Here is a 22,150-nt window from a genome sequence, read left to right as displayed (position 1 = left end):
TTATCATTTCTTTTTCTTTCCTTTTAATAAAATTTTAAAATCTGAGTTGTTTGAGAGTATCTGGATAAAGAATCCAGGTTTCGGGACGTTACTGGCAAAGCACCTGGCCATGGGGAACCTTTTCACATCATCCCAATGAAGAATGATGGCTCCGGCTGTTCTTCCAGAAAATAACATGCAGGAAGACAGCCCGGTCTTACAAAGCCCTTCTGCAGTCCCCAAGCTGCTGTCATTGTCTTTCATCCGCTGCTCAGAGATGGACCAGAAAGCAGCCTCTGGTTCCTCTCTGCCTCCTTTTGGCATAAAAACGACATGACAGTCACATTTACGTCTCATCAGGGGCAGTTTACCAGCCAAGGTTAAGAACTCCCTGATAATCCTACCTGTTAACCCCTACATTTTCTCTTCTCTTCAAAAGCACATTAAAGAAAAGCACACTCATAGCTTGCCACATTGCAAGGAACCACCACCATACAGAACCGCAGCTCACCGGAATATCTTGCACTTCCCGCAAAGCACATTATTTTTCATAAACCTGATAAATTGGTATTTTATTATAATCACGAACCAACTGCTTTACCAAAGCAAGCTGCTATGGGCAGGTTTATTCCATCATATTCAAAATATTATTGTGGGGTGGCTGCACTATATAAGTAGTCAATCCACTGTAACACCCAAAAGGCTAATTTACTTGTCTCAAGACAATAATTTTTGTAAAAGATTTTATAATATAATGTACATACAAAAAATGCTTCTCTAATAGTTCACCAAAATAAATCATTCAAATTTACAAGTGACTACAATGTGTACAGTGCAGAGACATCTTTTTTAGGTTGTTTAAATAAAAAACCATTACAACTTACTCATTTGTCAGTCATCAATCATCAACCATATTCTGGCTTGGACAATTTTTATTATTATTTAAACAATAAAACTTTAATAACATGCACATTTGTCAGTCATCAAATCATTAATCATATTTTGGCTTGGGCATATTTTGGCTTGGGTTAACCAACTCTGGTAGGTTTGGTCTTGGAAATCCTTCAGTAGGCCCAATACTTGTAGCTCAATTTATAATGCTCTCAAAGAAGTTTGTACTAATAGTTTCTGACTTTTCCTCTTCTGAGACTACAGCTGCAGTCAGCAATTGCAAGCAACAGCAATGCTCGACTCTAATGGTTTAATATGTGTAATCTATTATAGAAACCATTAGAGTCTTGGGATCTTGGTATTATTTTCTCCCTGGAGGGGAAAATCTATAATGGCAGCAGGCCATACAAGAGACCCAGTCTGAAAATATTTTAATGAAGTTCCTCTAATGAAGTTTGGAGAGCCAGTGTGGTGTAGCAGTTAAGAGCAGGTGCACTCTAATCTGGAGAACCAAGTTTGATTCCCCACTCTGCCACTTAAACTGTGGAGGCTTATCTAGTGAATCAGATTAGTTGGTGCTTCCAACACACTCCAGCTGGGTGACTTTGGGGCTAGACAGTTCTTTGGAGCTGTCTCAGCCCTACCCACCTCACAGGGTGTTTGTTGTGGGGGTGGGGAGGGGCAGGGGAAGCAGATTGTAAACCCCTTTGAGTCTCCTTACAGGAGAAAAAGGATAATATAAATCCAAACTCTTCCTCTTCTTCTACCTATGAGCAAGGCAGAAATACAAAGAGCAAACTCTGCAAGGAAGAAATGCAAGGCCTGGTAGCCCAAATGAAACTGGAGATAGATAATTCACAAAACCGAATCTGTAATTTTTGATACATCTGTCAAACTGATCTGAAAAATTATTCCAAAAAGTGAATGCATGGTTGAATGACTGAATGTTTATTTACAGTTAGTAGCCAATAATACAATAATTCATAAAAGGCCAAATTTCAAATTTTGACAAAAAGGTAAAAAGTTAAAATATAAAATAGAACTTATTTGAACCTTCCTGTAAAAAAACTGATGGTCTCCTATCCTCCTGCTTTCCTGTATTTATTTACGAAGATACAAAAGCGACCTACATTGCTGGAAATTCTTTGGTAGTTTGAATGTCTGGTTGTAAATGTTAAGATGAGACCAGCAAAGGCGAGCCCTTGGATAGGAAACCCTCATTTAAGTCTGACGGCGGGTTCTGCATGGGCCAAAAACAGTGGTGTGAAAATGGTGTAAAACCTTTTACACCATTTTAAACCATTTTACACCGTTTTCACACCAATTGGCCATGCTGGCAGGGGCTGATGGGAATTGTAGTCCATGAACATCTGGAGAGCCGCAGGTTGCAGACCCCTGGAGGGGTTTTAATGGGCCAAATCCAGCCTGTCCCAGTTCTTCAGCTCAGGCTTTTTTAGGCCTGGCGCAGCCACAAGGGCGGCCTTTCCTCTCTCGGCGGCAGCGGACGGGGGGGGGGGGGGAAGGGGGCTCCACGGGCCGGGCGACAAAGGGCCCCCCTTGCAGTCCTCTCCCCACCGGCAGGCGCGCGAAGAGGCTCCGCGACCCAGGAAAGCCGCCACTGCCCAATCAGCACGCCAGAGAGGAGCCCCGCCCCGGTCCCGAAAGAGAGTGCGCGAAGCTCTACGGGGAGCCCATCGACTTCCCTTCGGTTTGAAAACAGACCCGCCCTTCGGCGGCCCCGCCACCCCCAAAAGGCGCGCGGGGGCCTCCTGGAGTGCCGGTACGGAATTCCAAGAGGGACAGAAATCTCCCCGGAGCGCCTCTAACTCCAGCCGGCTCAGTCGGCGGCCTCTGCTGCTCAGGTAGCGGAAGCCCCGCCCAGCGGCTTCCGGTCTGACCGAAAGGTCAGTACTTCCGGCCGCACAAGGAAGGGGCGGTGGCTTGCAGCAACGGGGCGGACCGTTTAAAAGGGAACAAGAGCTGTCGGAGGTGGAGTGCGGGGCGCGCGCATTGCGTCTGACGCTGGCTGGGAACAGTCACAAAGAGGGGGGCTGGAGCTGTCAAGACCTTTCAGAGCTATAGCATCAGTTGGAAGAGACCAAGAGGGCCTTGCGGGAACACACGATCAAAGCACTCCCAACATATGTTCATCCAGCCTCTCATTCTCCAGTCTTGGAGGCAGTGAACTCCATTGTCAAACAGCCCTGTTGGTCTGAAAGTTCTTCCTAATGTTTAGGTTTATTTTTAAAATGGCCTTCAAAACATTGTATTTGGAGCCTGGTTCAGCTCTTGCCGGCTGAGGGCCTCTTGAATGAATTGGTCTTTTCTGCCTCCTTCAACACTTCCCAGCAACTTTTCCATTGAGTAGTGAGTCTAATGCAGGAGAGTGAACTGATTCATGTCACTCTGAGCTCCTTGTAGGGAGGGCCAGATAAGCATGTCCTCAGCAAGCCCCCTCTTGGGCCAGCTCCACACCTTGGGGGCAAGGAGTCCAGCAGCAGAGCTCCTGGAGCCTGGCAAACAAGGAAGTGGGAAGCCCTGGCCATTGCTCCCGAAGGAAAACGCTTGGCCACTGCTGGTCGGGCTGTCTTTTCTTGCCACTAGCTGTGGCACAAGGCCTGCCAACCTCCAGGGGGGCAGGCATGGAGAGCTTCCAAATTTACAGAGCTCCATTCCCCCTGGGAAAACTGCTTCTTTGAAGGGTGGACTCTGTGACATTATACACAGCTGAGATCCTTCCCCTCCCCCAGCCTCCCAATCTCTAGTAATTTCCCAGCTTGGACGTGTCCAATCTCACCCTGTACTTTTGACCAGCAGGAGTTCATTCCCTTACAATTGGTGTCCAGTATCCCTTCCCTCCCAGATTTTCCACAAGAAACACTCATGCAATGGGGGGGGGGGGGGACACAACGATACTCCAGCTGTTTTTTCAGCAGATAAAGCAGCTGGCTGGAAGCAAAAGAGGCCAGCAAGACCCAGCCCTAGAACAAGCAAGGCCAGCAGGTGTGTCCTTGATCCTACTGCGAGAAAGACGGCCTTCCCAAAGGACCAAAAAGAGCCCTGCTCGCCTGATTGGCTCACGGGCATTTTTCTTCCAGGAGGAGAATCTTCCTTTTGGCTAACAAAGATGCAGGCATGTATCTGAAAATTTTTTTTTTATTGTTCATTGAGGAATTCAAAGCGACAAACCATGAAATGGGGCTGGACAAACCGCTGAAAACAGGAGGAGTGTTATGTGTGCGTGGCGGGGAAGATATTCCTGAAGAGCAGTTTAGAAACATCTCTTGAAAGTCTTCAGCAACCCCCCAGTGACCCAAACAGACATAAACTTGATGGATGCTGTGCTCACAGCCTCAGATGGGTGTGCTGCCTGGAAGAGTTTCAGGGCAGGGCAAGGCCTGCAGCCCATAGAAAGCCTCCATTTGCCTCCGCTTATCCTTGGCCCTGATAATGGTCCTCTTGAAGAGCTTGAGGTAGAGCTCCACAGCCACTGGGCTGTCATCGTTGCCCGGAATGGGATACGTGATGAGGCAGGGGTTACAGTTGGTGTCCACCACCCCCACGGTCGGGATGTTCATCTTGGCAGCATCTCGGACAGCCACGTGTGGCTCAAAGACGTTGTTGAGAGTGTTGAGAAAGACAATGAGGTCCGGCAGGCGGACTCCCACCCCGTACTGGACCTCGGCATTGGTCAGCAAGCCCCCCTGCCAGTAGCGGGTGTGGGCATACTCCCCACACTCCTGGGCTGTGGTTTCCACCAGGTGGGCAACCTGCCGCTGGCGGCTGACAAAGAGGATGATGCCTTTGCGGTAGGCCACGTGAGCCATGAAGTTGAGAGCCTGCTGCAGGTGTGCCATGGTTTGATCCAGGTCAATGATGTCCTGATCCAAGCGGCAGCCAAAGATGTACGGCTCCATGAATCTGTGGAGAAAAGGGGGCATTTTAGTGCCGTCAACCCAAAACCTTGCTAGAACAGTTAGTCCATAAAATTCCTTGGCACAGTAGTCCACATGGCCGTCAGTCCCGCATTCTTCAGTGGCACTTCCTCCCTAAACAGCTTGGTTGTAGCGATTAAGAGAGGCAGGCTGTGATCTGGATTTGTTTCCCTGCTCCTCCATATGAAGCCTGCTGGGTGACCTTGGGCCAATCACAGTTCTCTCTGCACTCCCTCAGGCCCACCTGCCTCACAAGGGGGTCTGTGGGTGGGGTGGGGAGAGAAGGCATTGTCGGCTGCTTTTGGATCCCCTGGGGTAGAGAGAAACCCAATCTCCTCTCCTTCTGAGCCCCGCCTGGGCTGCCCTTCGTGACCTGCCAGCCAGCCAGCAGCCCTGGAGAGACGGGCGAGGAGGGGCGCCGCTCCCCCCACCCCGGCCCCCATTCCCGGCACTGGCCTGTGTCGGGCGCCCTTCTTGTGGCCCAGGTGGGCGCGGGCGTCCAGCAGGTCCCGCAGGCTGAAGAGCTCTCGGACGCGGAAGAAGTCGGCCTGGCGCAGCGCCTCCTCCTCCAGCCGGGCGCCGCCACCTGCGCGGGGAGAAAGCAGAGAAGGGGGGGGGGGGTCGGCCTGGCTGGCTGGGCGCCCCCTCCCCTTTTCCCCCGCCCGCCCGCCCTCCCGCCCGCCCTGCCGCACTCACCGGGGGCCCCCTCCTGCGGGCGAGCAGAGGCGGTGGTCATCGGAGCGCGAGAGCTGCTCAGCCGGGACCCCCCTGCAAGACGGCACACAGGGAGGCGGGGTCAGACGGCCGCGGAGGGCCCTCCAGCCCCCCCCCAAAAGCCTACCCCGCCCCCGCCCCCGCCCCCGCCCCCGCCCCCACCCCGTCGGCCTCACCCGCCCGCAGCAGCAGCCGCGCCGCCGCCGCCGCCGCCGCCACGGCCATGCTGAGCACGAGGAAGGGGCGCGGCCTGAGCGCGGAGGGGCCCGCCTCCAACTGGGCAAGGCCAGGGCCGGAAGCGCCGAACGCGAACCCAGCGCCAGCGCGGAGGGAAGGAGGCGAGGGACGCCCGGCAGCAGCAGCCGATCGGGCGGCAGGTGGGGGCCCGGCGCGCTGCAGCGTTCAGGGGCCTTTTCGGTCGTCATCATCTACCCTTTAAGAAAAATTCGGCGGGGTTTGGATCCAGCCGCGCCCGACTGAGAGACAGAGAGAGCCAAGCCTTGGTGTCATTCATAGGAGGCTAAAATGAGCACAAGCACAGACGCGCTCTGCACAACTGATCACATGCACTGCACAACACTGCCAGGACATTCCCGACCGCTGAGGCCCGAGAAGAAATTCAAATAACGCCCTGAGGAGTGCAAATGCAAAGCAGGGGAGGACGGCAAGACCACGGCTGGATAACGAATGTAGAGCAGCAAAGTAAGGGAGCCCCGTGCTAAATATAGATGTAACCCAAATACGTCAGCAACACTGTTACAGCTGAAAACACACAAGCAACATTCCTTCAGTGCCGAAAGGCACAGCTAAGGGGCGGGATCCACTTTGGCAGGCGTCTTAAGGATGCTTCTCAGCAGCGGCGAACCTAGGCAAACTGGAGCCCGGGGACAAAACCTGAGATTTGAAACAGCGAATGGGCAGCCACCCACTCCTCACCATGAACAAACAATTTTTTGCCAGCTCACAGAAGCACCTCCACTCCCAGCCAAAACATACATGGCTCTCCCAACAACTCGCGCATAATTTCATAATCGCAACAACCCTGTCAGTTACAGGTTGGTACGAAAACAGCTCCAAAGCCAGTGCAGAGTGGGTATTAGTAAATCTCTCCACCGACCACCCCAACTGAGCAATTTGCCAAACAAATGTCAGCATCATCTCTGGCACTCCAGTGGGATCCACCCCAAACAGCATCACTTTCAATGGGTGTTTTAAGCTGGGAGCTCAGATTCTTTGTACCCAAATCCGCTGTAAAAGGGAGAATCGCAAGGGAGATTCTGGATAGATAAAATTGAAAGTGATGCTGTTTCGAAGATGAATTCTCCACCCTGAAACAACATCACTTTTGAGGGTTGATTTAGATGGAAACAAATACCAGTTCGAATCTGGGCGCATTGGAGCACGTTTGGACAAAAAGTATCAATTATGTCATGCCCGTATGAACAAATGTGAATGCAAAGGTATTTGGGCTTGGAAATTATTTTTTGGGTGTTTTGACCTGCACGAGGGCGTTTTAAAGCTAACCTTTTCCTTGATTTCCAGGGCATCATCCAGAGATTGCCCTGATGGTACTATCAAGGTGTTTAGTTCAAGAGGAAACAAAGGATTATGGGCCAAATGGAATACCCCATCCCGGTTGTTTTCAGTAGAGACTAACAGAGATAGGGCTACCCATTTGAGGAACCAACTTTGGTCCTGAACTTCTTCCGCCCAAACCTGGGTGGCATCATAAGAATAGTTACCGGATGATGCCTGAAATTCACGGTGTCACTTCAAAACTTTTAAAAATACCACCCTTACAGGCACCCAAGATTCTTTGTTCTGCAGTGACTTTGCTCAGTACTTGGCAATGGGGAATTTCTGAGGCAGGCTGCACATTTTTTACGAAGATAGAGGCGCAGACTTTCAAGGTGGCTCCGGGAGAAATACCTCCTGGTAATAGCATCCGGAACAAACTAAAGAAGTTTGCCTGGGATGGCCAGAATGCTGTGGGCATCAAGGTTCACCTTCAACGAAGATTGCCCACAGCATTTTGCTTAAAATTTGGTTGGTTCCTTTCAGGGGAGACTCACACCCGCACCAGCAGCCCTGCAGGAAATGCCCACCCAGAGCCAGACCCTGCCACAGTGCCTCCCATTTAAGAACCTCTACCACCAGGCCATCTGGTGCAGAAAGCCATTGGGGAGTCTATGGTGGGAAAGTAATTTTCCCACCACAGAACTGCTGAAGAAGAGCCCTGGCAGATTCTGGGGAATTTCTGGAGTGTGTAAACTGGCTGCACATTTTGCGAATAGAGGCACCAGACTTTCAAAGGTGGCTCCAGGGTCTTAGATAATAGCATCCAAGCGAGTGACTTTGCTTCTGGAGTGGGGGGGGGGGGGGGAACGAGTTAGAGAGTTCTGAAGAACTCAGCCCGCAGGCTTTCATGTGAAGGAGCAGGAAACAAAATAAGCACTGGGGCCCTATAAGGGGTGGACCCTCAGAAGCAAAGGTCTCTATGCCTGGATGCTATTACCAGGAGGGCCTCCTGAGCCACCTTGAAGGTAAGTGCCTCTATCTTCAAAAAATATGCAGCCACTACCACTCAGAATTCCATTAATAATGGAGCAAAGTCACTGCAAAACAAAGAATCTTGGGCAACTTTCTGGGGATTGCCTGTAAAGGTGTATTTTAAAGCTAGTGACACCAAAGATTTCGGGGTATCATCTGGTAACTATTATGATACCAGATTTAATGAGAGAGATTAGGTTCAGAGGACCAAAATTATCAGTTCTCAAATAGGTAACCCAGCCTCCTGTGCTTCCATTAGCTAATGAGAAACACCTAACTGAGGGTCCATAACTTTAACTTCCTGAAATTTCAGACATGCAAACTGAAAGGTATCATCAGAGACATCTCCTGGATATTACCACTGAAATTTAATTGCTAACTATAAAATGCGCCCTACTGAGCAAAAGCGTAAAAAAACACTAAAAAAATTAAAAATCACACAAACGACCACAAGTGGTGGCGCCCCATTGTTGACCAAATGGGGGCCTTGAGGGACATAGAATTTACCCTGTCCCTAGGCAGGAACGCCACTGCTTCTCAGTCCTGGAGGTTGGAGTCAAGATTCTGCCAAAAGACCTTATTCTTATTGCATCCTTGTTGCATCCTTCCAGAATTATGGGAGGATCATTTGAAGCAACTTCATGCATCTGTAACTTCAGAGGACTCGAATTTGGATTGTTCTGACAGTATTGTTAACCTACCAAAGTGGCCACCAATTGAACCTTCTGAAGTAAGAAATCTTGTACAGTCTCTGAGTTCAGGGAAAGTCCCAAGTTTAGATCTAATATCTTTGGATCTAATTAAGAACAATATCGATTGGTGGACACCCGTACTGACTACTTTATTGACTACAATAAAACTGGAGGGATCATGAAAGGATCGAACTACAACACAGCCATTGTAGCCCCTACATACAAAAAGGGCAACAAGGATGATCCAGCCACCTAAAGGTTGATAAGTTTACTAAGCATGATAAGTAAATTATATGCAAAACATCTACAGAGGAAACAAAGGGATTATTTAGTGCAGGGGTTGGCAACCTTTACCACCCAAAGAGTCATTTGGACCTGTTTTTACAGATGCAGAGAGTCTTAGGCGACCCCTGTGAAAGCATCATTCGACCCCCAAAGGTTGAGAACCACTGAACTAGAAACTATACTTTTTATTCAAACTGACTCCAAAGCTTCTCAAGAATCAATATGGTATGGGCTTCAGAATATACCACCATGATTGAAAAGATTGAATTTAATGAGTTTACTATAATGATTGAAAAGATTAAAATAAAATAAAAAAAGAATATGCCACCATGTGTTTATTCAAATCATAGCCAAATAAAATGGGTTATTAAAAGATTACAGAGTCAATTTTGATAGAAAATAAAGTCTGGACACTCCCAAATGAACAAATAACTCAAATATGTAAATGTTGACTTTATTCTAGATAAAACCAAAGTATGGAATGCTAGTAAAGCCTACTTGAGAGGTGCATTTACAGCAAGAAAGTTACCAAAAAAAGAGAAAGAATGAAGAAGAAATGAAGAAGAAATTAAAAGAAATGAACAGAGATTGCAGAAAAGCCTAGAGGATAGAAAAATAAAACAGATTATAATAGGCTTGAAGGAGCAATTAGAAATGTTAACGTCTAATGAGATTGTTTTTAAAAATGGAATATGTAAAGCAGAAGGATTTAAAAATAGCCAATAAACCTGGAAAGTGGTTGGTATTGAAGAGGAGAAATAAAAAAAAAGAACAATAGTCAAAGTTAAGGAAGGACAAGATATTACTACAGACCAAGTAAAAATTCAAAAACGGTTTCTTAGTTTAATCTATATCAGGGGTCCCCAAACTACGGCCCGGGGGGGGGGGGCCAAAATCAATGTGAAGCCCCTGAAGGCATTGTATCCCGGCCGCCAGGCCATGGCGCGATAGCCTCCATTCATGTGCAGTGGGGGGGCTCGAGGGAAAGAGGAGGAACCAGCCCTAGCGGCTGTTGAAATTTACACAATTACATACGATGGCAACTCCCAAATCTCCATGAATTTTCTGACCCAGAGTTGGAAACCTTTACACGTGGCAACAGTCTTGCTCCGCCCACGCTTCCCTCTACGGCTAACTCCATGTAGTATTTGCTTCCTCAGAGCTTTCTTGTTCCGCCTCTCACTCCCATTGGAATCAGCCAGGCTGGCAGATAATCGCATTTCAAGCTGGCTGCTAGGGAGGAAAGAACCCAGGAAGATACCTGATCCTGGGTTAGATGGAATGCTTCATTGGGAAAGTTCTGCTTTTTTTTACAGGGGAAGGATTCCACAGCCTCCCCAACAATATTTGGAGCCCACCCTGTACTTGACATACTTTGGTCACTGTTCTAAAAATAGACCATGACAGAAAGGCTGAAAGGTGAAATCAAACATTTTACCATCATTTGTGCATAGGAATTTGTTCATAGTTTTTTTTAGTCCGGCCCTCCAACAGTCTGAGGGACAGTGAACTGGCCCCCTGTTTAAAAAGTTTGGGGACCCCTGATCTATATAAAAGAAAGGGAAAATTGGAGGAAAATATAGATTCCTATTTATATAAACAGAAGTCATCATTAATTAAAGAAGAATAATGAAAGATTCTTGATAGCCCTGTAATCATTGAGGAAATAGTAGGAGTTATTAGAGGTTTAGAAGGAGGTAAAACATCAGGACCAGATGGTTTTAATACAGTATATTATAAAATGTTTGAGGATATTCTATGCCAATATTACAAAATACATAATGAACATCATATTAAGTGGGGGCAGAATCCCAGAATCTTGGGACGAAGCAAATATTTTATACCAAAGGAATACTCAGAATGTTTGGAAATTTAAAAAATTATAAATATAAAGAAACCACGAGGATACATTTGTCACACACTCTGCACTGGATTGGCAGTCGAGGAATTATGCAGAAGTGGGAGGGCAATTCTCCAAGCCTTCTTCCAGTGAGAGTTCACTCCACCAGCTTGCTAAAATCACATAGCTGGGGCTACATTGAAAGACTTAAATTGAAAAGGACTTGCACTTACCTGCCATTGCTCTTCATTGAGGTCTTCTGTGCAGACCCACATCCCTCCCTCCTGCCATGCTGTGGGGTCTCATTTATGGTCTTGATTATGGTGGGGAGCTGGGAGGAGGGGACACCGCCCTCTAGGGCATGTGACTGCCCTGGAGGGGATTGCCATTCCCTCCACATATGGAGCTAAGAAACTAAGCTAAGAAGATTTTGCAGTTCTGCAGGCCTGTGCGCGGGAAGGCAATGAATAGCAGTTATGGTTACAGATAAGTGGAACTCTGTTTTATTATTTATTAATCTTATATGCCACTCTTCTTCCCCTGGCCATGCTGGCAGGGGCTGATGGGAATTGTAGTCCATGAACATCTGGAGTGCCATAGGTTCGCCACCACAATGCTGGACTAATTACCTGTGCAACCTGAGCCTCCATTGTCAAGGAGGCATCAAGGAGCACTGTCAGGTGAAAAAGAGGATTTTAACACCAAATATAACATTGGTCCTTACCCACCAAATCATTCTGCTTTTTACATACAAGAAAACAAAATTGGCTACTGAATATGAAACACTGGCATGTTTATCTTCAAGGAGAAATTTAGTCACATACGCTTCAGTAGCTGAAGGATGATTGAAGTATTTAAATCTCCACCTTGTGAAGCCTGCAGCCTCTTTTCCTGTTTTGATAATAGAATGCAGAATGGTGGAGTTTAACTTTTTCATATGTACAATTTCAATTGTTTATTGATTACTTTGAGCCATTTTAACATTTATTACTGTTTTATTAACTGGGTTTGTACCTTGAATTATGAAGGTTGTATTGATTGGTTGTAAGCTGCCCTTTGGCTGTGGTAGGGCAGGATATAAATCAAATAAAAATAAAGTTAAAAAGTAATATTATCAATAGTACAGAATGATTATCCTCATCCTCAGGGTTCCCGCAGGGGTCTCAGCTCCACTTACCCTGTAGCTACTCTGCATTCTTCCGGGGGGGGGGGGTTTGCTAATCTCTTCCCCCTTGCTGAGAATGTGAGTTCTATCTCTTTAGCGATATGAGCCACCCAGACCTCTGTGCCCATCCCTCTCTGTGTGTCCTTGGAGATATCTGGTCAATTCCCATTTGTGTCACATTTATGGCTGTTACATCTTGTAAGGAAACAATCAGACAATGTGTTTTTAACTCTTATTTTGAAAAATTATCAGCACTGAAATTTTCAAGAAGTGCTACCATAATATGACTGCTAATCAAAGTACATTTAATGTTAACCATTAAAACTATGCAAAATATTGAACTGGGTATCGGAAGAGAAGGACTTTATGCTGTTTCTTGCCTCAACCACAGAGGGGTTTTTACTAGTAAGCCAGTTGCTAGATAGGGACCTAGGGATTGACACCTTTACTCTATCATGCTAGCACTATCCCTTTGATATTAGACTTAGGCCCCTTCCGCACACACAGAATAATGCGTTTTCAAACCACTTTCACAATTGTTTGCAAGTGGATTTTGCTATTTTGCACAGCTTCAAAGAGCATTGAAAGCAGTTTGAAAGTGCATTATTCTGCATGTGCGGAAGGAGCCTGATACTCTCAGGGACTTCCTTCCTTCCTTCCTTCCTTCCTTCCTTCCTTCCTTCCTTCCTTCCTTCCTTCCTTCCTTCCTTCCTTCCTTCCTTCCTTCCTTCCTTCCTTCCTTCCTTCCTTCCTTCCTTCCTTCCTTCCTTCCTTCTTCCTTCCTTTACCTTTACTTCCTTCCTTCCTTCCTTCCTTCCTTCCTTCCTTCCTTCCTTCCTTCCTTCCTTCCTTCCTTCCTTCCTTCCTTCCTTCCTTCCTTCCTTCCTTCCTTCCTTCCTTCCTTCCTTCCGGCTCTCTCTCTCTTTCACTCTCCTTCTTGCTCTCTAACCTTCTGCAGCACCATGTGCGTAGAGAGGATAGATGCTCCGTGCATCCATCACCATCCAGCTAGATTAGAATAGAATAGTGAACCTATCTACCTTTCTATCCAGAATGTTCACTAATAAATACTCTTTTTATTAGATTAGAAACTACAAACAACTCCGAACTTTTCTTTGTGCCAAAGCTCACACACACGTTTGGGAGATGCTTCCGCTGTGCTGCAGCCTCCACCACACTCTGCTTGTAATGCAAAGGTATAATCTCTACCAGGAGATTATCCAACACTGGATTCACAGGGCAGTACAACAAATGCCACATTTAATTTATAACGAAGTTTGGAAAGAAAACAGGAAATCATTATACAATGAGAAATACAAGTCAGGTAAGTTTTATTATTGACACTCCTTCTGCAATATCTAATAACAGAAATTATTTGTGAAGAAACAAAAAGAAAACAAACAAGCAATTGTAGATTTTTGTGGAATAACATACAAATGGAAGCAAAAGAAGCCATTTGATTTGCTTTCAGAACAGCCGCCATGGATAACATACTATTTAGTAATCTATTAAGGCAGGTATACTTGGATTTAAGTTATTTGTTAACTAAAGGGACAAACCCATGTATTTTATATTTATTTATTTAGAGAATTTATATGCTGCCTCTCCAGAGATCAGCTCCAAATGGGCTGAAATGGTGGCTGGAGGTAGGCGACAAATGGTTATTGGTGTTTCTCAGATTCAAGTTTATTATACCTGGAAATGTTCCAATACTACATACTAGCTTTTGGACTTTTTCCCAAAAAATTTGTATGAAGCTCAAAAAATTTGCCTGCCTCTGAACTCCATAAGGGTTTGGGAGGCAGCAGGTGGCACAGAGCTGAACCCCTGAGGCTCTACTGCCCCCAAGCCCCACGTGGAGTTCAGAGGCCGGCACAGAATTCTGCCAGCAGTCTTCGTGTGGGGATTGGAGATGGTACCTGCAGTTCAACACTGGACCTGGCCAGGCTGAGCCCAGTGTTGATCTCCGCATGGACTTCACAGCAGAGCATACAATTCCATGCTGGGCCCAGCCAGGCTGCAAGTAAGAGAGGGAAGCAGATCAGGGGCATATCTGCCATGGGGACATGGGGAGTCAAATGTTTGGTTCAGGGGGTCCAACGTTATGGACCCTCAAAGGTGTAGCCCCCACTTGGTCATGTGGGGGGGGGGGGCGCAACATTTTCAGGTTTGTGATTTTTTTGTATTTCAGTGTTTTTCAGTTTGTGGCCTGCAGGGGGCGCTGTTTTTAGACTAGCACCACCAAAATTACAGGGATTTTTCGGGAGACTCTCCTGATGATACCACCCAGGTTGAGTGAGGTTTGGTTCAAGGGGTCCAAAGATATGGACTCCCAAAGGGGGTGCTCCATCCCCCATTGTTTCCAATGGGAGCTAGTAGGAGATGGGGGCTACACCTTTGAGGGTCCATAACGTTGGACCCCCTGAACCAAACTTCACCAAACCTGAGTGGTATCATCAGGAGAGTCTCCTAAAGATACCCTGAAAGTTTGGTGCTGCTAGCTTAACAATTGCATCCCTGACAGCAGGCACCCCCTTCGGCATGGATTTAAAGGAATCCACCCCAAAACAGTGGAATCCACCCCAAAACAGCATCACTTTCACTGTTGTTTTAAATGGGGACCCCAGATTCTCCCTTTAAGGTGGATTTGAAAGAAGAATCTGGGCTCCCTAGTTTAAACACCATTGAAAGTGATGCTGTTTGGGGGTGGATTCCACTGGAGGTGTTTTGTGAGAGATGATGCTGACATTTGTTTGGTAAATGTTTTGCTGGGGGTGATTTACAAGAGATTTACATGCTTAATACCCACGTGCACTGGCTTGGAGCTGTTTCTCAGGCTAACAACCTACCTCATAGTGTTGGTGTGAGGATAAAATTAGGAAAGAGAGTTGGAGGGAAGAGAGCCATGTATGTTTTGCTGGGGTGGGGGTGATTTGTGGGAGGTGTTTTGTGAGCTGGTGCAAAAAAATCATTGTTTGGTCGTGGTGGGGGAGGGTGGCCACCCCTACGGGGTGTGGGGGTGGGGTGGGAACCACCAAACAGGTTTGTCTTTGGGCTCCAGTTTGCAAACCTGCTGAATCCCACCACTGGATATGCCTCTGTGAAGCAGATTCTGTATTCTATTTCAAACGATAAGACCAGTGGAGAGGGTTATCTGTAGGCCAGCAGCTGTCTGTGCAGCTCATTGGTCCTGAGCTTGGCTACTGATTGGCCTCCAGTTGTTTTCTGCCAGAAGACCTGGCCTTCAGTGAAGAATGGATGTTCTCTCAAAAACATCTGGCTGTGCTGTGGACACAACAGCTGGGGGCAGCGGATAAAAAGATGGGCGGGTGATTGAGGCATCCCGTTAGGTGTAGCTGGAATTACTAAAAATCAAATATCTAAAAAAAAAAAGATGAGGAGGGGGGGAATCCTGTCCCCCTGTTTTGGGGAGCTGGTTTTGGGTTTTTCTGAAATGGTTTTAGTGGAAGTGCTACAACTATGTGCAAAAACCGTTTGACTGGAAACACAAAAATGAAGCATAGAAAAATGAAGCATAGAAAAGCCGCAAAATCCTGCTTTCTGGAAGTCTCACAGATCAAAGTTTCTACTGCTTAAACTTTGCAAAGCTGTGCTTGAAATTGTGTGCACCATGCCTGGAGAATCGGAGCTACTTCAGAGAAAAACTCCACTGTTGTTGTTTTTACTTTGACATCCACAGAGGATTCAATGGTATTATCTCTCCACAGCACCAATCACACTTGGCCCTGATCTGTTGCCAGCATTGTTTTTTAAATACCAATCTTGGAGATATCTTCCAGAAGCCAGTGCTGACACTTCTTTAGTCCATATCTGCCCACCACACATTCCTATTGTGCATCAGTCTGGAGACCCCAGCAGGGTAGAGAGGTCTGCTTACAGAGCCCTGCTCACTGCCAGCTTGAGCATTCCTCAGGCAAACTTTGCAAAATGGCCTCCAGGTTGTGCTTATCGCTTTGGATCTCCTCCAGGTCCTTCTCAAAGTTCTCGATCGTTTGCTGCTGCTGCTCAGCCCCCTGCTGCAAGGCGCTCAGCTTCCGCCCCAGGGCCCCAGACCCAGCCAGATGCTGCCGCAGCCGCTTCAACTGGAGCTCGGTCGCATTCAGGACCACTTCCATTTTGCTGGTGGGGTCCAGGCTGCCTGTGCCAAGAGGAATGATGGCGTTACCCAGCTTACACAGAGCTGCCTCTGAAAACAGCACCCCTGCTTCCAAGCCCCTCCCCCCTGTCTTTCACCATGTGGTCACTTTCTATTTTGTTTCAGCACATCACCTTAAAGTGCCATCTCAAAGAGATGTCTTAAGCTGGGAGCTGTCCTATGACACCCCCCACCCGTCCATGTCCTTTCTTCTTTTTGCATGGGTCTTCACGGAGTCAAATGCCTCTACAGGTCTTTCCTATAGAAACAGTGCCTCCTGCTTCCATTCACATGATGCCAGATCAGCTGGTAACTTGTGGTAGAGAAAGTACTCTTTAGATTCCGCTTTTCTCTCTCCCCCCCCCCCCCTTAACTGCAACCCGAGCATAAACTGAACTTCCTTGAACAACTGTAAGTTTTTTACTCTTTGGACAAAACTTTTGAGATTCATTTACTGCACTTCATATCACACTACTGTGACTTAGCAAACATCTACATCAGGGGCAGGGAACCTTTAACACTCAAAGAGCCATTTGGACCCATTTTCCACGGGGAAAGAAAACACTTGGAGCCGCAAATAATTTTTGACATTTAAAATAAAGATAACACTGCATATATTGGGCTTTTTTACCTTTTACTCCACTCATTCTGAGAAGCGCATGGATGCACCCGCCCTGCTGCCTGCAGGGCAGGCAAGGATGGGGCCAACGGCTCGGCCTTGCCAGCTGCTGGGAAAGCGCCCGCACCGCTCGAACAAGGCGGGCGAGAGGGGAAGCCCACGACGCTGCCCAGCTGGCCGCGGGCAATTGGTGCACCCGCTCTGCTGCCTGCAGGGCGGGTAAGGATGAAGCTGGCGGCTCGGCCTCGCCGGTGTACCGCATCAGGAAAAGCTTCCCGCCCAGCTCCAGCGGGGGAAGCGCAGCGGTAGCCGGCAGCGATGCAATTGGATCGCATACGATCCTGCGCTGCCTGCAGGGCGGGCAAGGATGAAGCCGGTGGATTGGCTCGTGGAGCCGCAGTGCAAGGGCAGAAGAGCCGCATGCGGTTCTCGAGCCGCAGGTTCCCTACCCCTGATCTACATTAACCAAATATCCCAATATCTTTGTGTCAGCAGCAACATCCAGTCCTACGGCATTTTCCTTCCTAAGAAGACTGAAGCCAGCAAAAAGAAAGTCTAGAATGTGTCACAGTTCTGGACTAGGATCTGGCAGCGAGCACCAGCCCTACATTGACTAACTTTGTAGCAGCCTTCTTGCAGTCAGAAATCAAGCTTTCCAGGATTTGGAGTCCTGGCAAGGACTCCATGCCAGGAAATATCTCCACAAATTTCTATATACCCAGCAAAGGCAGAGGAATTGGGCAAGTAGCAGGAGGGGGTACCTCTAGAGTAGCCTCAGAGGTTGCTGACTGTATTGTCCCTATGAGCTTTTAGTACTCAGAACCAAGCAGAGCATGGGCATTGTTAAAAAATGCTCTTGTTTAAAGAGAGGGTGTTGCACCTAGTGGACATGAACAGAACTGCAAGGGAACAGGTGTTGATGCGAACTAGCTAAAGGCTGAACTTCACATTACATGCTATTGGTGCAGCTTTTAGCAAACATTTTTAAAGCTGCCATAAAATACTTTAAATTTGATCAGAGATAGTTGAAAGGCTGCTTAGTTCTGGCCATTTTTGTAGTCAAAATTCCCCCTAGCAAGTACCCAGATCTTTCTCTTTGCATGTTGCAAGGTAGCTGCCTGTTCAACTACTTGCAAACTGGGTCCCTTCGCAGCGGGGCCTCCTCACACTTTCCTGTTTAACTGCGAGGAGGAGTCTCACTGTCTGCTGTACAGCCGCACTTGCGGTTGCCTTCCCCCACTCAAAAGGCAAGATTACCTTTAAAGGTAATATTGATAATGCTTATATTGACATATTGATATTGGTGGGGCTGATTGTCACTGCTTTTGCATTTTTAGGGAAAAGCCAGCCATGGATCCCTGGGGATAGTCTCCCCACTCCTCTCGGGGATCCGCAGCTGGTTTTTCCCTAAAAATGCAAAAGCAATGAAAAGCAGACTCAACAATATTGATGTAAGCAATACCGATATCATCTTTAAAGGGCTTTAAAGAAACAAAACAGGCAACCTTCATCTTGCCTTTTGACTGCAGCGACCAGGAAGGAGGAAAACTCTGCAGCGATTTCCCCACCCTCACAAACTGTGGGGTGCGCAGCATCTCCAACAATGCAACTCTAATGGCTTCAGTACAAGAATCTCTACCCTGCAGGAGTCATACGCTTGCTGCAGGGCAGAACACCAGTGTATGGTCATCAGTCCAGGAATCTCCCTGATGGTCTCCTAAGATCCAAAGTATTCTGGTGGTGTTCTCTCTTTTGAACTGCTGGGGACCTCCCTTTGCATTCACAAATGAGGGAATGAATGGGGCAGGATATCAGTGGCTCACCTAGGCTGAGGAGCAGGTCATTCAGGGTGGCCACATCCCTTTCCAAGGAACTCTGGGCTTCTCTGAGGCTCTCCTGAAGATCATTCATCTCCAGACTGACCTGGAAACAAGACGAATTCACTCACGCTGATACTCAGATCCATTTCAGGAATTTCCCCATCACCAAACTCAGCTTGATTAATCTCATAAACAGTCTCTTGGCACTACCATATACAAGATAATCAGTGACGGTTGGATTCATCACCTGAAACTGGCATCTTTGAGCTCCCAAAAGTGTAGTATACGTTAGCATTGGGGAGAAGAAAATACAATTTACTTGCAGATTCATTTCTGCTGGGGTAGGGGTTGGAGATTTCTCAGCCATTGACCAGATTTGTAGCTTCGTTTGTATCACTGCACCCATATGCTGCATGACATGGATCCCCAACATGGATCCCCATGGGCACCATGGTGCCTGCTGATGCCTTTTCTGGTGCCCACCAAATGTTTTTAGGAGGTGGGCAGGGCCAGGTAGCTTTTACCTTGCAAGGCTTCTGACTGACTATTGGAGATTGGATTGGCTGTGCATATCTTTTAAAATGTTTGTTGGCCGCAGCTGCCAGCACAGCACAAGGATCTACACTCTGTGACTGAAGTTAAGCTGTGGCAATAAGTTTGTGGCTAGCTCCGCCTCCTTCTGCAGCTGTGCCACTGTGCTGTGCCAGAATTTCAAATGTGCCAACAGGCTCAAAAAGATTAAAATAATTTCTGTGTGCATAACTTGCATACACACTAGTAAATAATGCTTATATCAATGAATAATGCACATCGACTAACAAAAAAAATGCGTCCATTTGCAGGGAGAGCACATGCATCCAACTATCTGCAATTTTCATGGAGCAGGCATTAGTTTCTCCCCCCTGAGCCACCTCCCCCCACCCCCATTTTATTCCTAGAGCTTAGTAGGAACAGTATATGGAGTAAAGGACTGGTCTGTGGAAATCACCACCCACTCTACCACAAATGGAAATGTCTGTGGGAGGAAACAGAAAACTCAGGGCAAATAAAGAATCATGGATGCAGTTTGCGCAAGGAAGAAACAAAACTGGAACAGGATGCTGGGATTTCAACAGCTGGGTGAGAGATCTGAAGTGATCCCCAACCATTATCAAGGCTCTGCCCTCACAGAAAGGGCCGTGCAAGACGGTTCTCACGGGTCATCTTCCCATCCCAGACCCACAGTAGAATCTCTCTGGGTCCATCCTGGCAACCCAAACCCATGCACAACATAACCCACAGCTTTGCCAATGTGGCAGCCGCCTGTCAAACATGGGGACCAATCTGTTTTTGTCTGGGATAGTCGTTTTTCATTTGATGCTATGTCATCTATATACGGTCCATTGCTTTCATGCTTTCAATTGTTGTTTTCCTGTCTTTGTATGTCTTCAGTTCTGCTTTAGCTTTAACAATGTGTTGGTCTTCGATTGGTTTTAAAATGTGATTTCACCATGTATGTTTTAATTTGATTAAAAAACACCCCTTTGGTGGCCCTTATGAGGGCACAAATGTGGGCTATGAAGATCAATTAAACCTTAAGATGGTGACTTCCGGAAAGAGCCGTGAGACACCTCGACTGCAAACTGCATTTGCTTTTGCATCATGGAACGGCACTTGGCCCTTACAGTGTGATCAGGGCTATTGGATTCCACCAGGTTTTTCACCACCTCCTACGGGTAGCTGTGGCTGAAGTTTGGCAAGGGGGCGGGGGGGCGGGATTGCCCAAGGTCATTCAGTGGGAGTTGAATTTGACCTCAGCCTGTGTATATTATGGACATCCCAGGAGCACACTGGAGCTAGATTAGGGCAGTGGTTAAGAATGCTGGACTGTTATCTGGGACACTCCGGTTCAAATCCCCACTTGTGCCATGGGAGCCTGTGGAGTGACTCTCAGCCTGGCTTTCCTCACTGGGCTATTATGAGGATCAAGTGGAGGAGAGGAAAATGATGTAAACAGCTTTCAGTCACCATTGGGGAGAAAAGCAGGGAATTAAACAAGCAAATAAACAAACGAACAAACATGACGCTACCTTAGGCCAGGTAAGGCCATTGCTCCATCAAAGTCAGAACTGTCTTCTCTACTCAGCCTGGCAGCTGCTCTCCACATGGTCTCAGGCGAAGGTCTTTTCACCTCACCTGCTGCCTGATCCTTCTAACTGGAAATGCTGGGGATTGAGCCAGGGGCCATCTGCATGCAAAGCAGATGCTCCCCGACTGACTCACGGTCTCTCACCTTCAAACCACCAACTGTTAAAGATGTTCTAGAGCTATCCTGGCATCAGACACACACCTCAAGATATGTGCAACCATTCCTGGAAAAAGCCAGAGGTGGAAGGGCTGGATTGTCACCAAGGGATCACTGCCCCGAGGCCTGCGAACACAACTGACCTGGACAGATCCCTCTTGCCTGCTGCCAAGATCTTCGGTCTCTTGCTCTTGTCTAAATATTTCTGCCGTGGTCAGATCAACACGCGTCCGGAGTTCACTGGCATGCTTCTTCTCTTCCTTGGCGTCTCTGAACATAGCCTGGACTTTCTGCACAAAGGACCCAAAGGAACAGAGGAAGGAATTTGTACGTGGCACTCGCACTGTTGGCCAAGAGGCAGGAACGTTGGAGGAAACCTGTTTCCCTCTTTCTCTTAAATCCCCTCATTATTATTTTTCAAAATATTTTTATTAGTTTTCAAAGCAAGTAAATAAAAATAAATATCATTTGTATTTATGAAGCAATACATCCATTTCATTCCGTTTGGAGAAGTTGACAATACAAACAAATCATATTTATGGTTAACATATTATGTTAATGATCCATCCATCCATCCATCCATCCATCCATCCATCCATCCATCCATCCATCCATCCATCCATCCATCCATCCATCCATCCATCCATCCATCCATCCATCCATCCATCCATCCATCCATCCATCCATCCATCCATCCACCCATCCATCCATCCACCCACCCACCTACCTACCTACCACTATTGTACCAGCACCTCCACTAATCTAATTTAGGGGAATGAAAGATTGCTATATTAAAGTTAAAATTCCCAACCCTTCCCCCCTTCACTTCCACTACAGTTATTCTATAGTTATTTAATTATAAAAATACAACTAAACCTTACTGTAACTTTATTTACTAAATAAAAAGAAATTCATAGTTAATAACTTTCTGTTTTCTCAACATTTGTTAGTTGTATATGTATATTTCATATCTGTAAAAAAAGGAAGAAAAAGAAAACGTAATTATAAGGAATAACAAAATAACAAAATATCAGTTATTAAATAGCATATTTTTAGCAAACTTTCCCTCTAATTGTTATAGTTGAACATTATATCCTTTATAGGGAGTTGTTTTTCATATATTATTGTCTGTCAGTTATTCTTTCAATAGATATTGTATTAGTTAATGTCTAGGTTAATGTCTAAGTTAGTATTCTATTGGGTTGATGGATAATCCATCC

General features: G+C 46.8%; 2 protein-coding genes and 1 non-coding gene across 5 annotated transcripts in view; all 3 read right to left on the bottom strand.

Annotated features, from left to right (window-relative positions):
• Positions 1-214: 214 nt before the first annotated feature.
• Positions 215-346, bottom strand: LOC125442323. Its single transcript, XR_007245976.1, has one exon. It is a non-coding gene; the product is annotated as a small nucleolar RNA SNORA17 (small nucleolar RNA).
• A 3,662-nt stretch (positions 347-4,008) lies between these two features.
• MRPS2 (mitochondrial ribosomal protein S2) lies at positions 4,009-11,141 on the bottom strand. 3 transcript variants are annotated; one of them, XM_048512614.1, is made up of 4 exons: positions 11,120-11,141; positions 5,502-5,573; positions 5,262-5,391; positions 4,009-4,791 (listed from the first exon to the last, which is right to left on the bottom strand). In XM_048512614.1, the coding sequence occupies exons 1-4, from the start codon at positions 11,124-11,126 to the stop codon at positions 4,224-4,226; spliced, it is 777 nt and encodes a 258-aa protein (XP_048368571.1). In that variant the 5' UTR covers positions 11,127-11,141; the 3' UTR covers positions 4,009-4,223. The 3 variants fall into 3 exon arrangements, with proteins under 3 accessions (XP_048368571.1, XP_048368569.1, XP_048368570.1); XM_048512612.1 differs by lacking the exon at positions 11,120-11,141 and adding an exon at positions 5,952-6,048; XM_048512613.1 differs by lacking the exon at positions 11,120-11,141 and adding an exon at positions 5,696-5,822.
• A 3,823-nt stretch (positions 11,142-14,964) lies between these two features.
• Positions 14,965-22,150, bottom strand: part of LAMC3 (laminin subunit gamma 3) — a 98,706-nt gene continuing 91,520 nt past the window's right edge. Inside the window, exons 21-23 of the mRNA XM_048512188.1 lie at positions 21,074-21,220; positions 18,650-18,749; positions 14,965-16,210 (exon numbers count right to left, since the gene is read on the bottom strand). Coding sequence (XP_048368145.1) covers positions 15,960-16,210; positions 18,650-18,749; positions 21,074-21,220 — 498 coding nt within the window. The 3' untranslated portion in view covers positions 14,965-15,959. The remainder of the gene's footprint in view (positions 16,211-18,649; positions 18,750-21,073; positions 21,221-22,150) is intronic.

Source organism: Sphaerodactylus townsendi, linkage group LG12 (assembly GCF_021028975.2).
Source record: "Sphaerodactylus townsendi isolate TG3544 linkage group LG12, MPM_Stown_v2.3, whole genome shotgun sequence".
In the NCBI taxonomy this organism is placed as follows: Eukaryota; Metazoa; Chordata; class Lepidosauria; order Squamata; family Sphaerodactylidae; genus Sphaerodactylus; species Sphaerodactylus townsendi.
The sequence above is the reverse complement of the archived record's forward strand: the minus strand, read 5'-3'. Positions and strand labels throughout refer to the sequence as shown.

What these genes read in the sequence shown, in the direction of transcription:
- MRPS2 (XM_048512612.1), bottom strand. Translation starts at nt 6,033, where the DNA reads ATGAATGACACCAAGGCTTGGCTCTCTCTGTCTCTCAGTCGGGCGCGG. An exon ending in CGCCGAATTTTTCTTAAAGG is followed by an intron (nt 5,574 to 5,951) that starts GTAGATGATGAC and finishes GCCGTCTTGCAG; the next exon opens with GGGGGTCCCGGCTGAGCAGC. An exon ending in AAGAAGGGCGCCCGACACAG is followed by an intron (nt 4,792 to 5,261) that starts GCCAGTGCCGGG and finishes TTTTCTCCACAG; the next exon opens with ATTCATGGAGCCGTACATCT.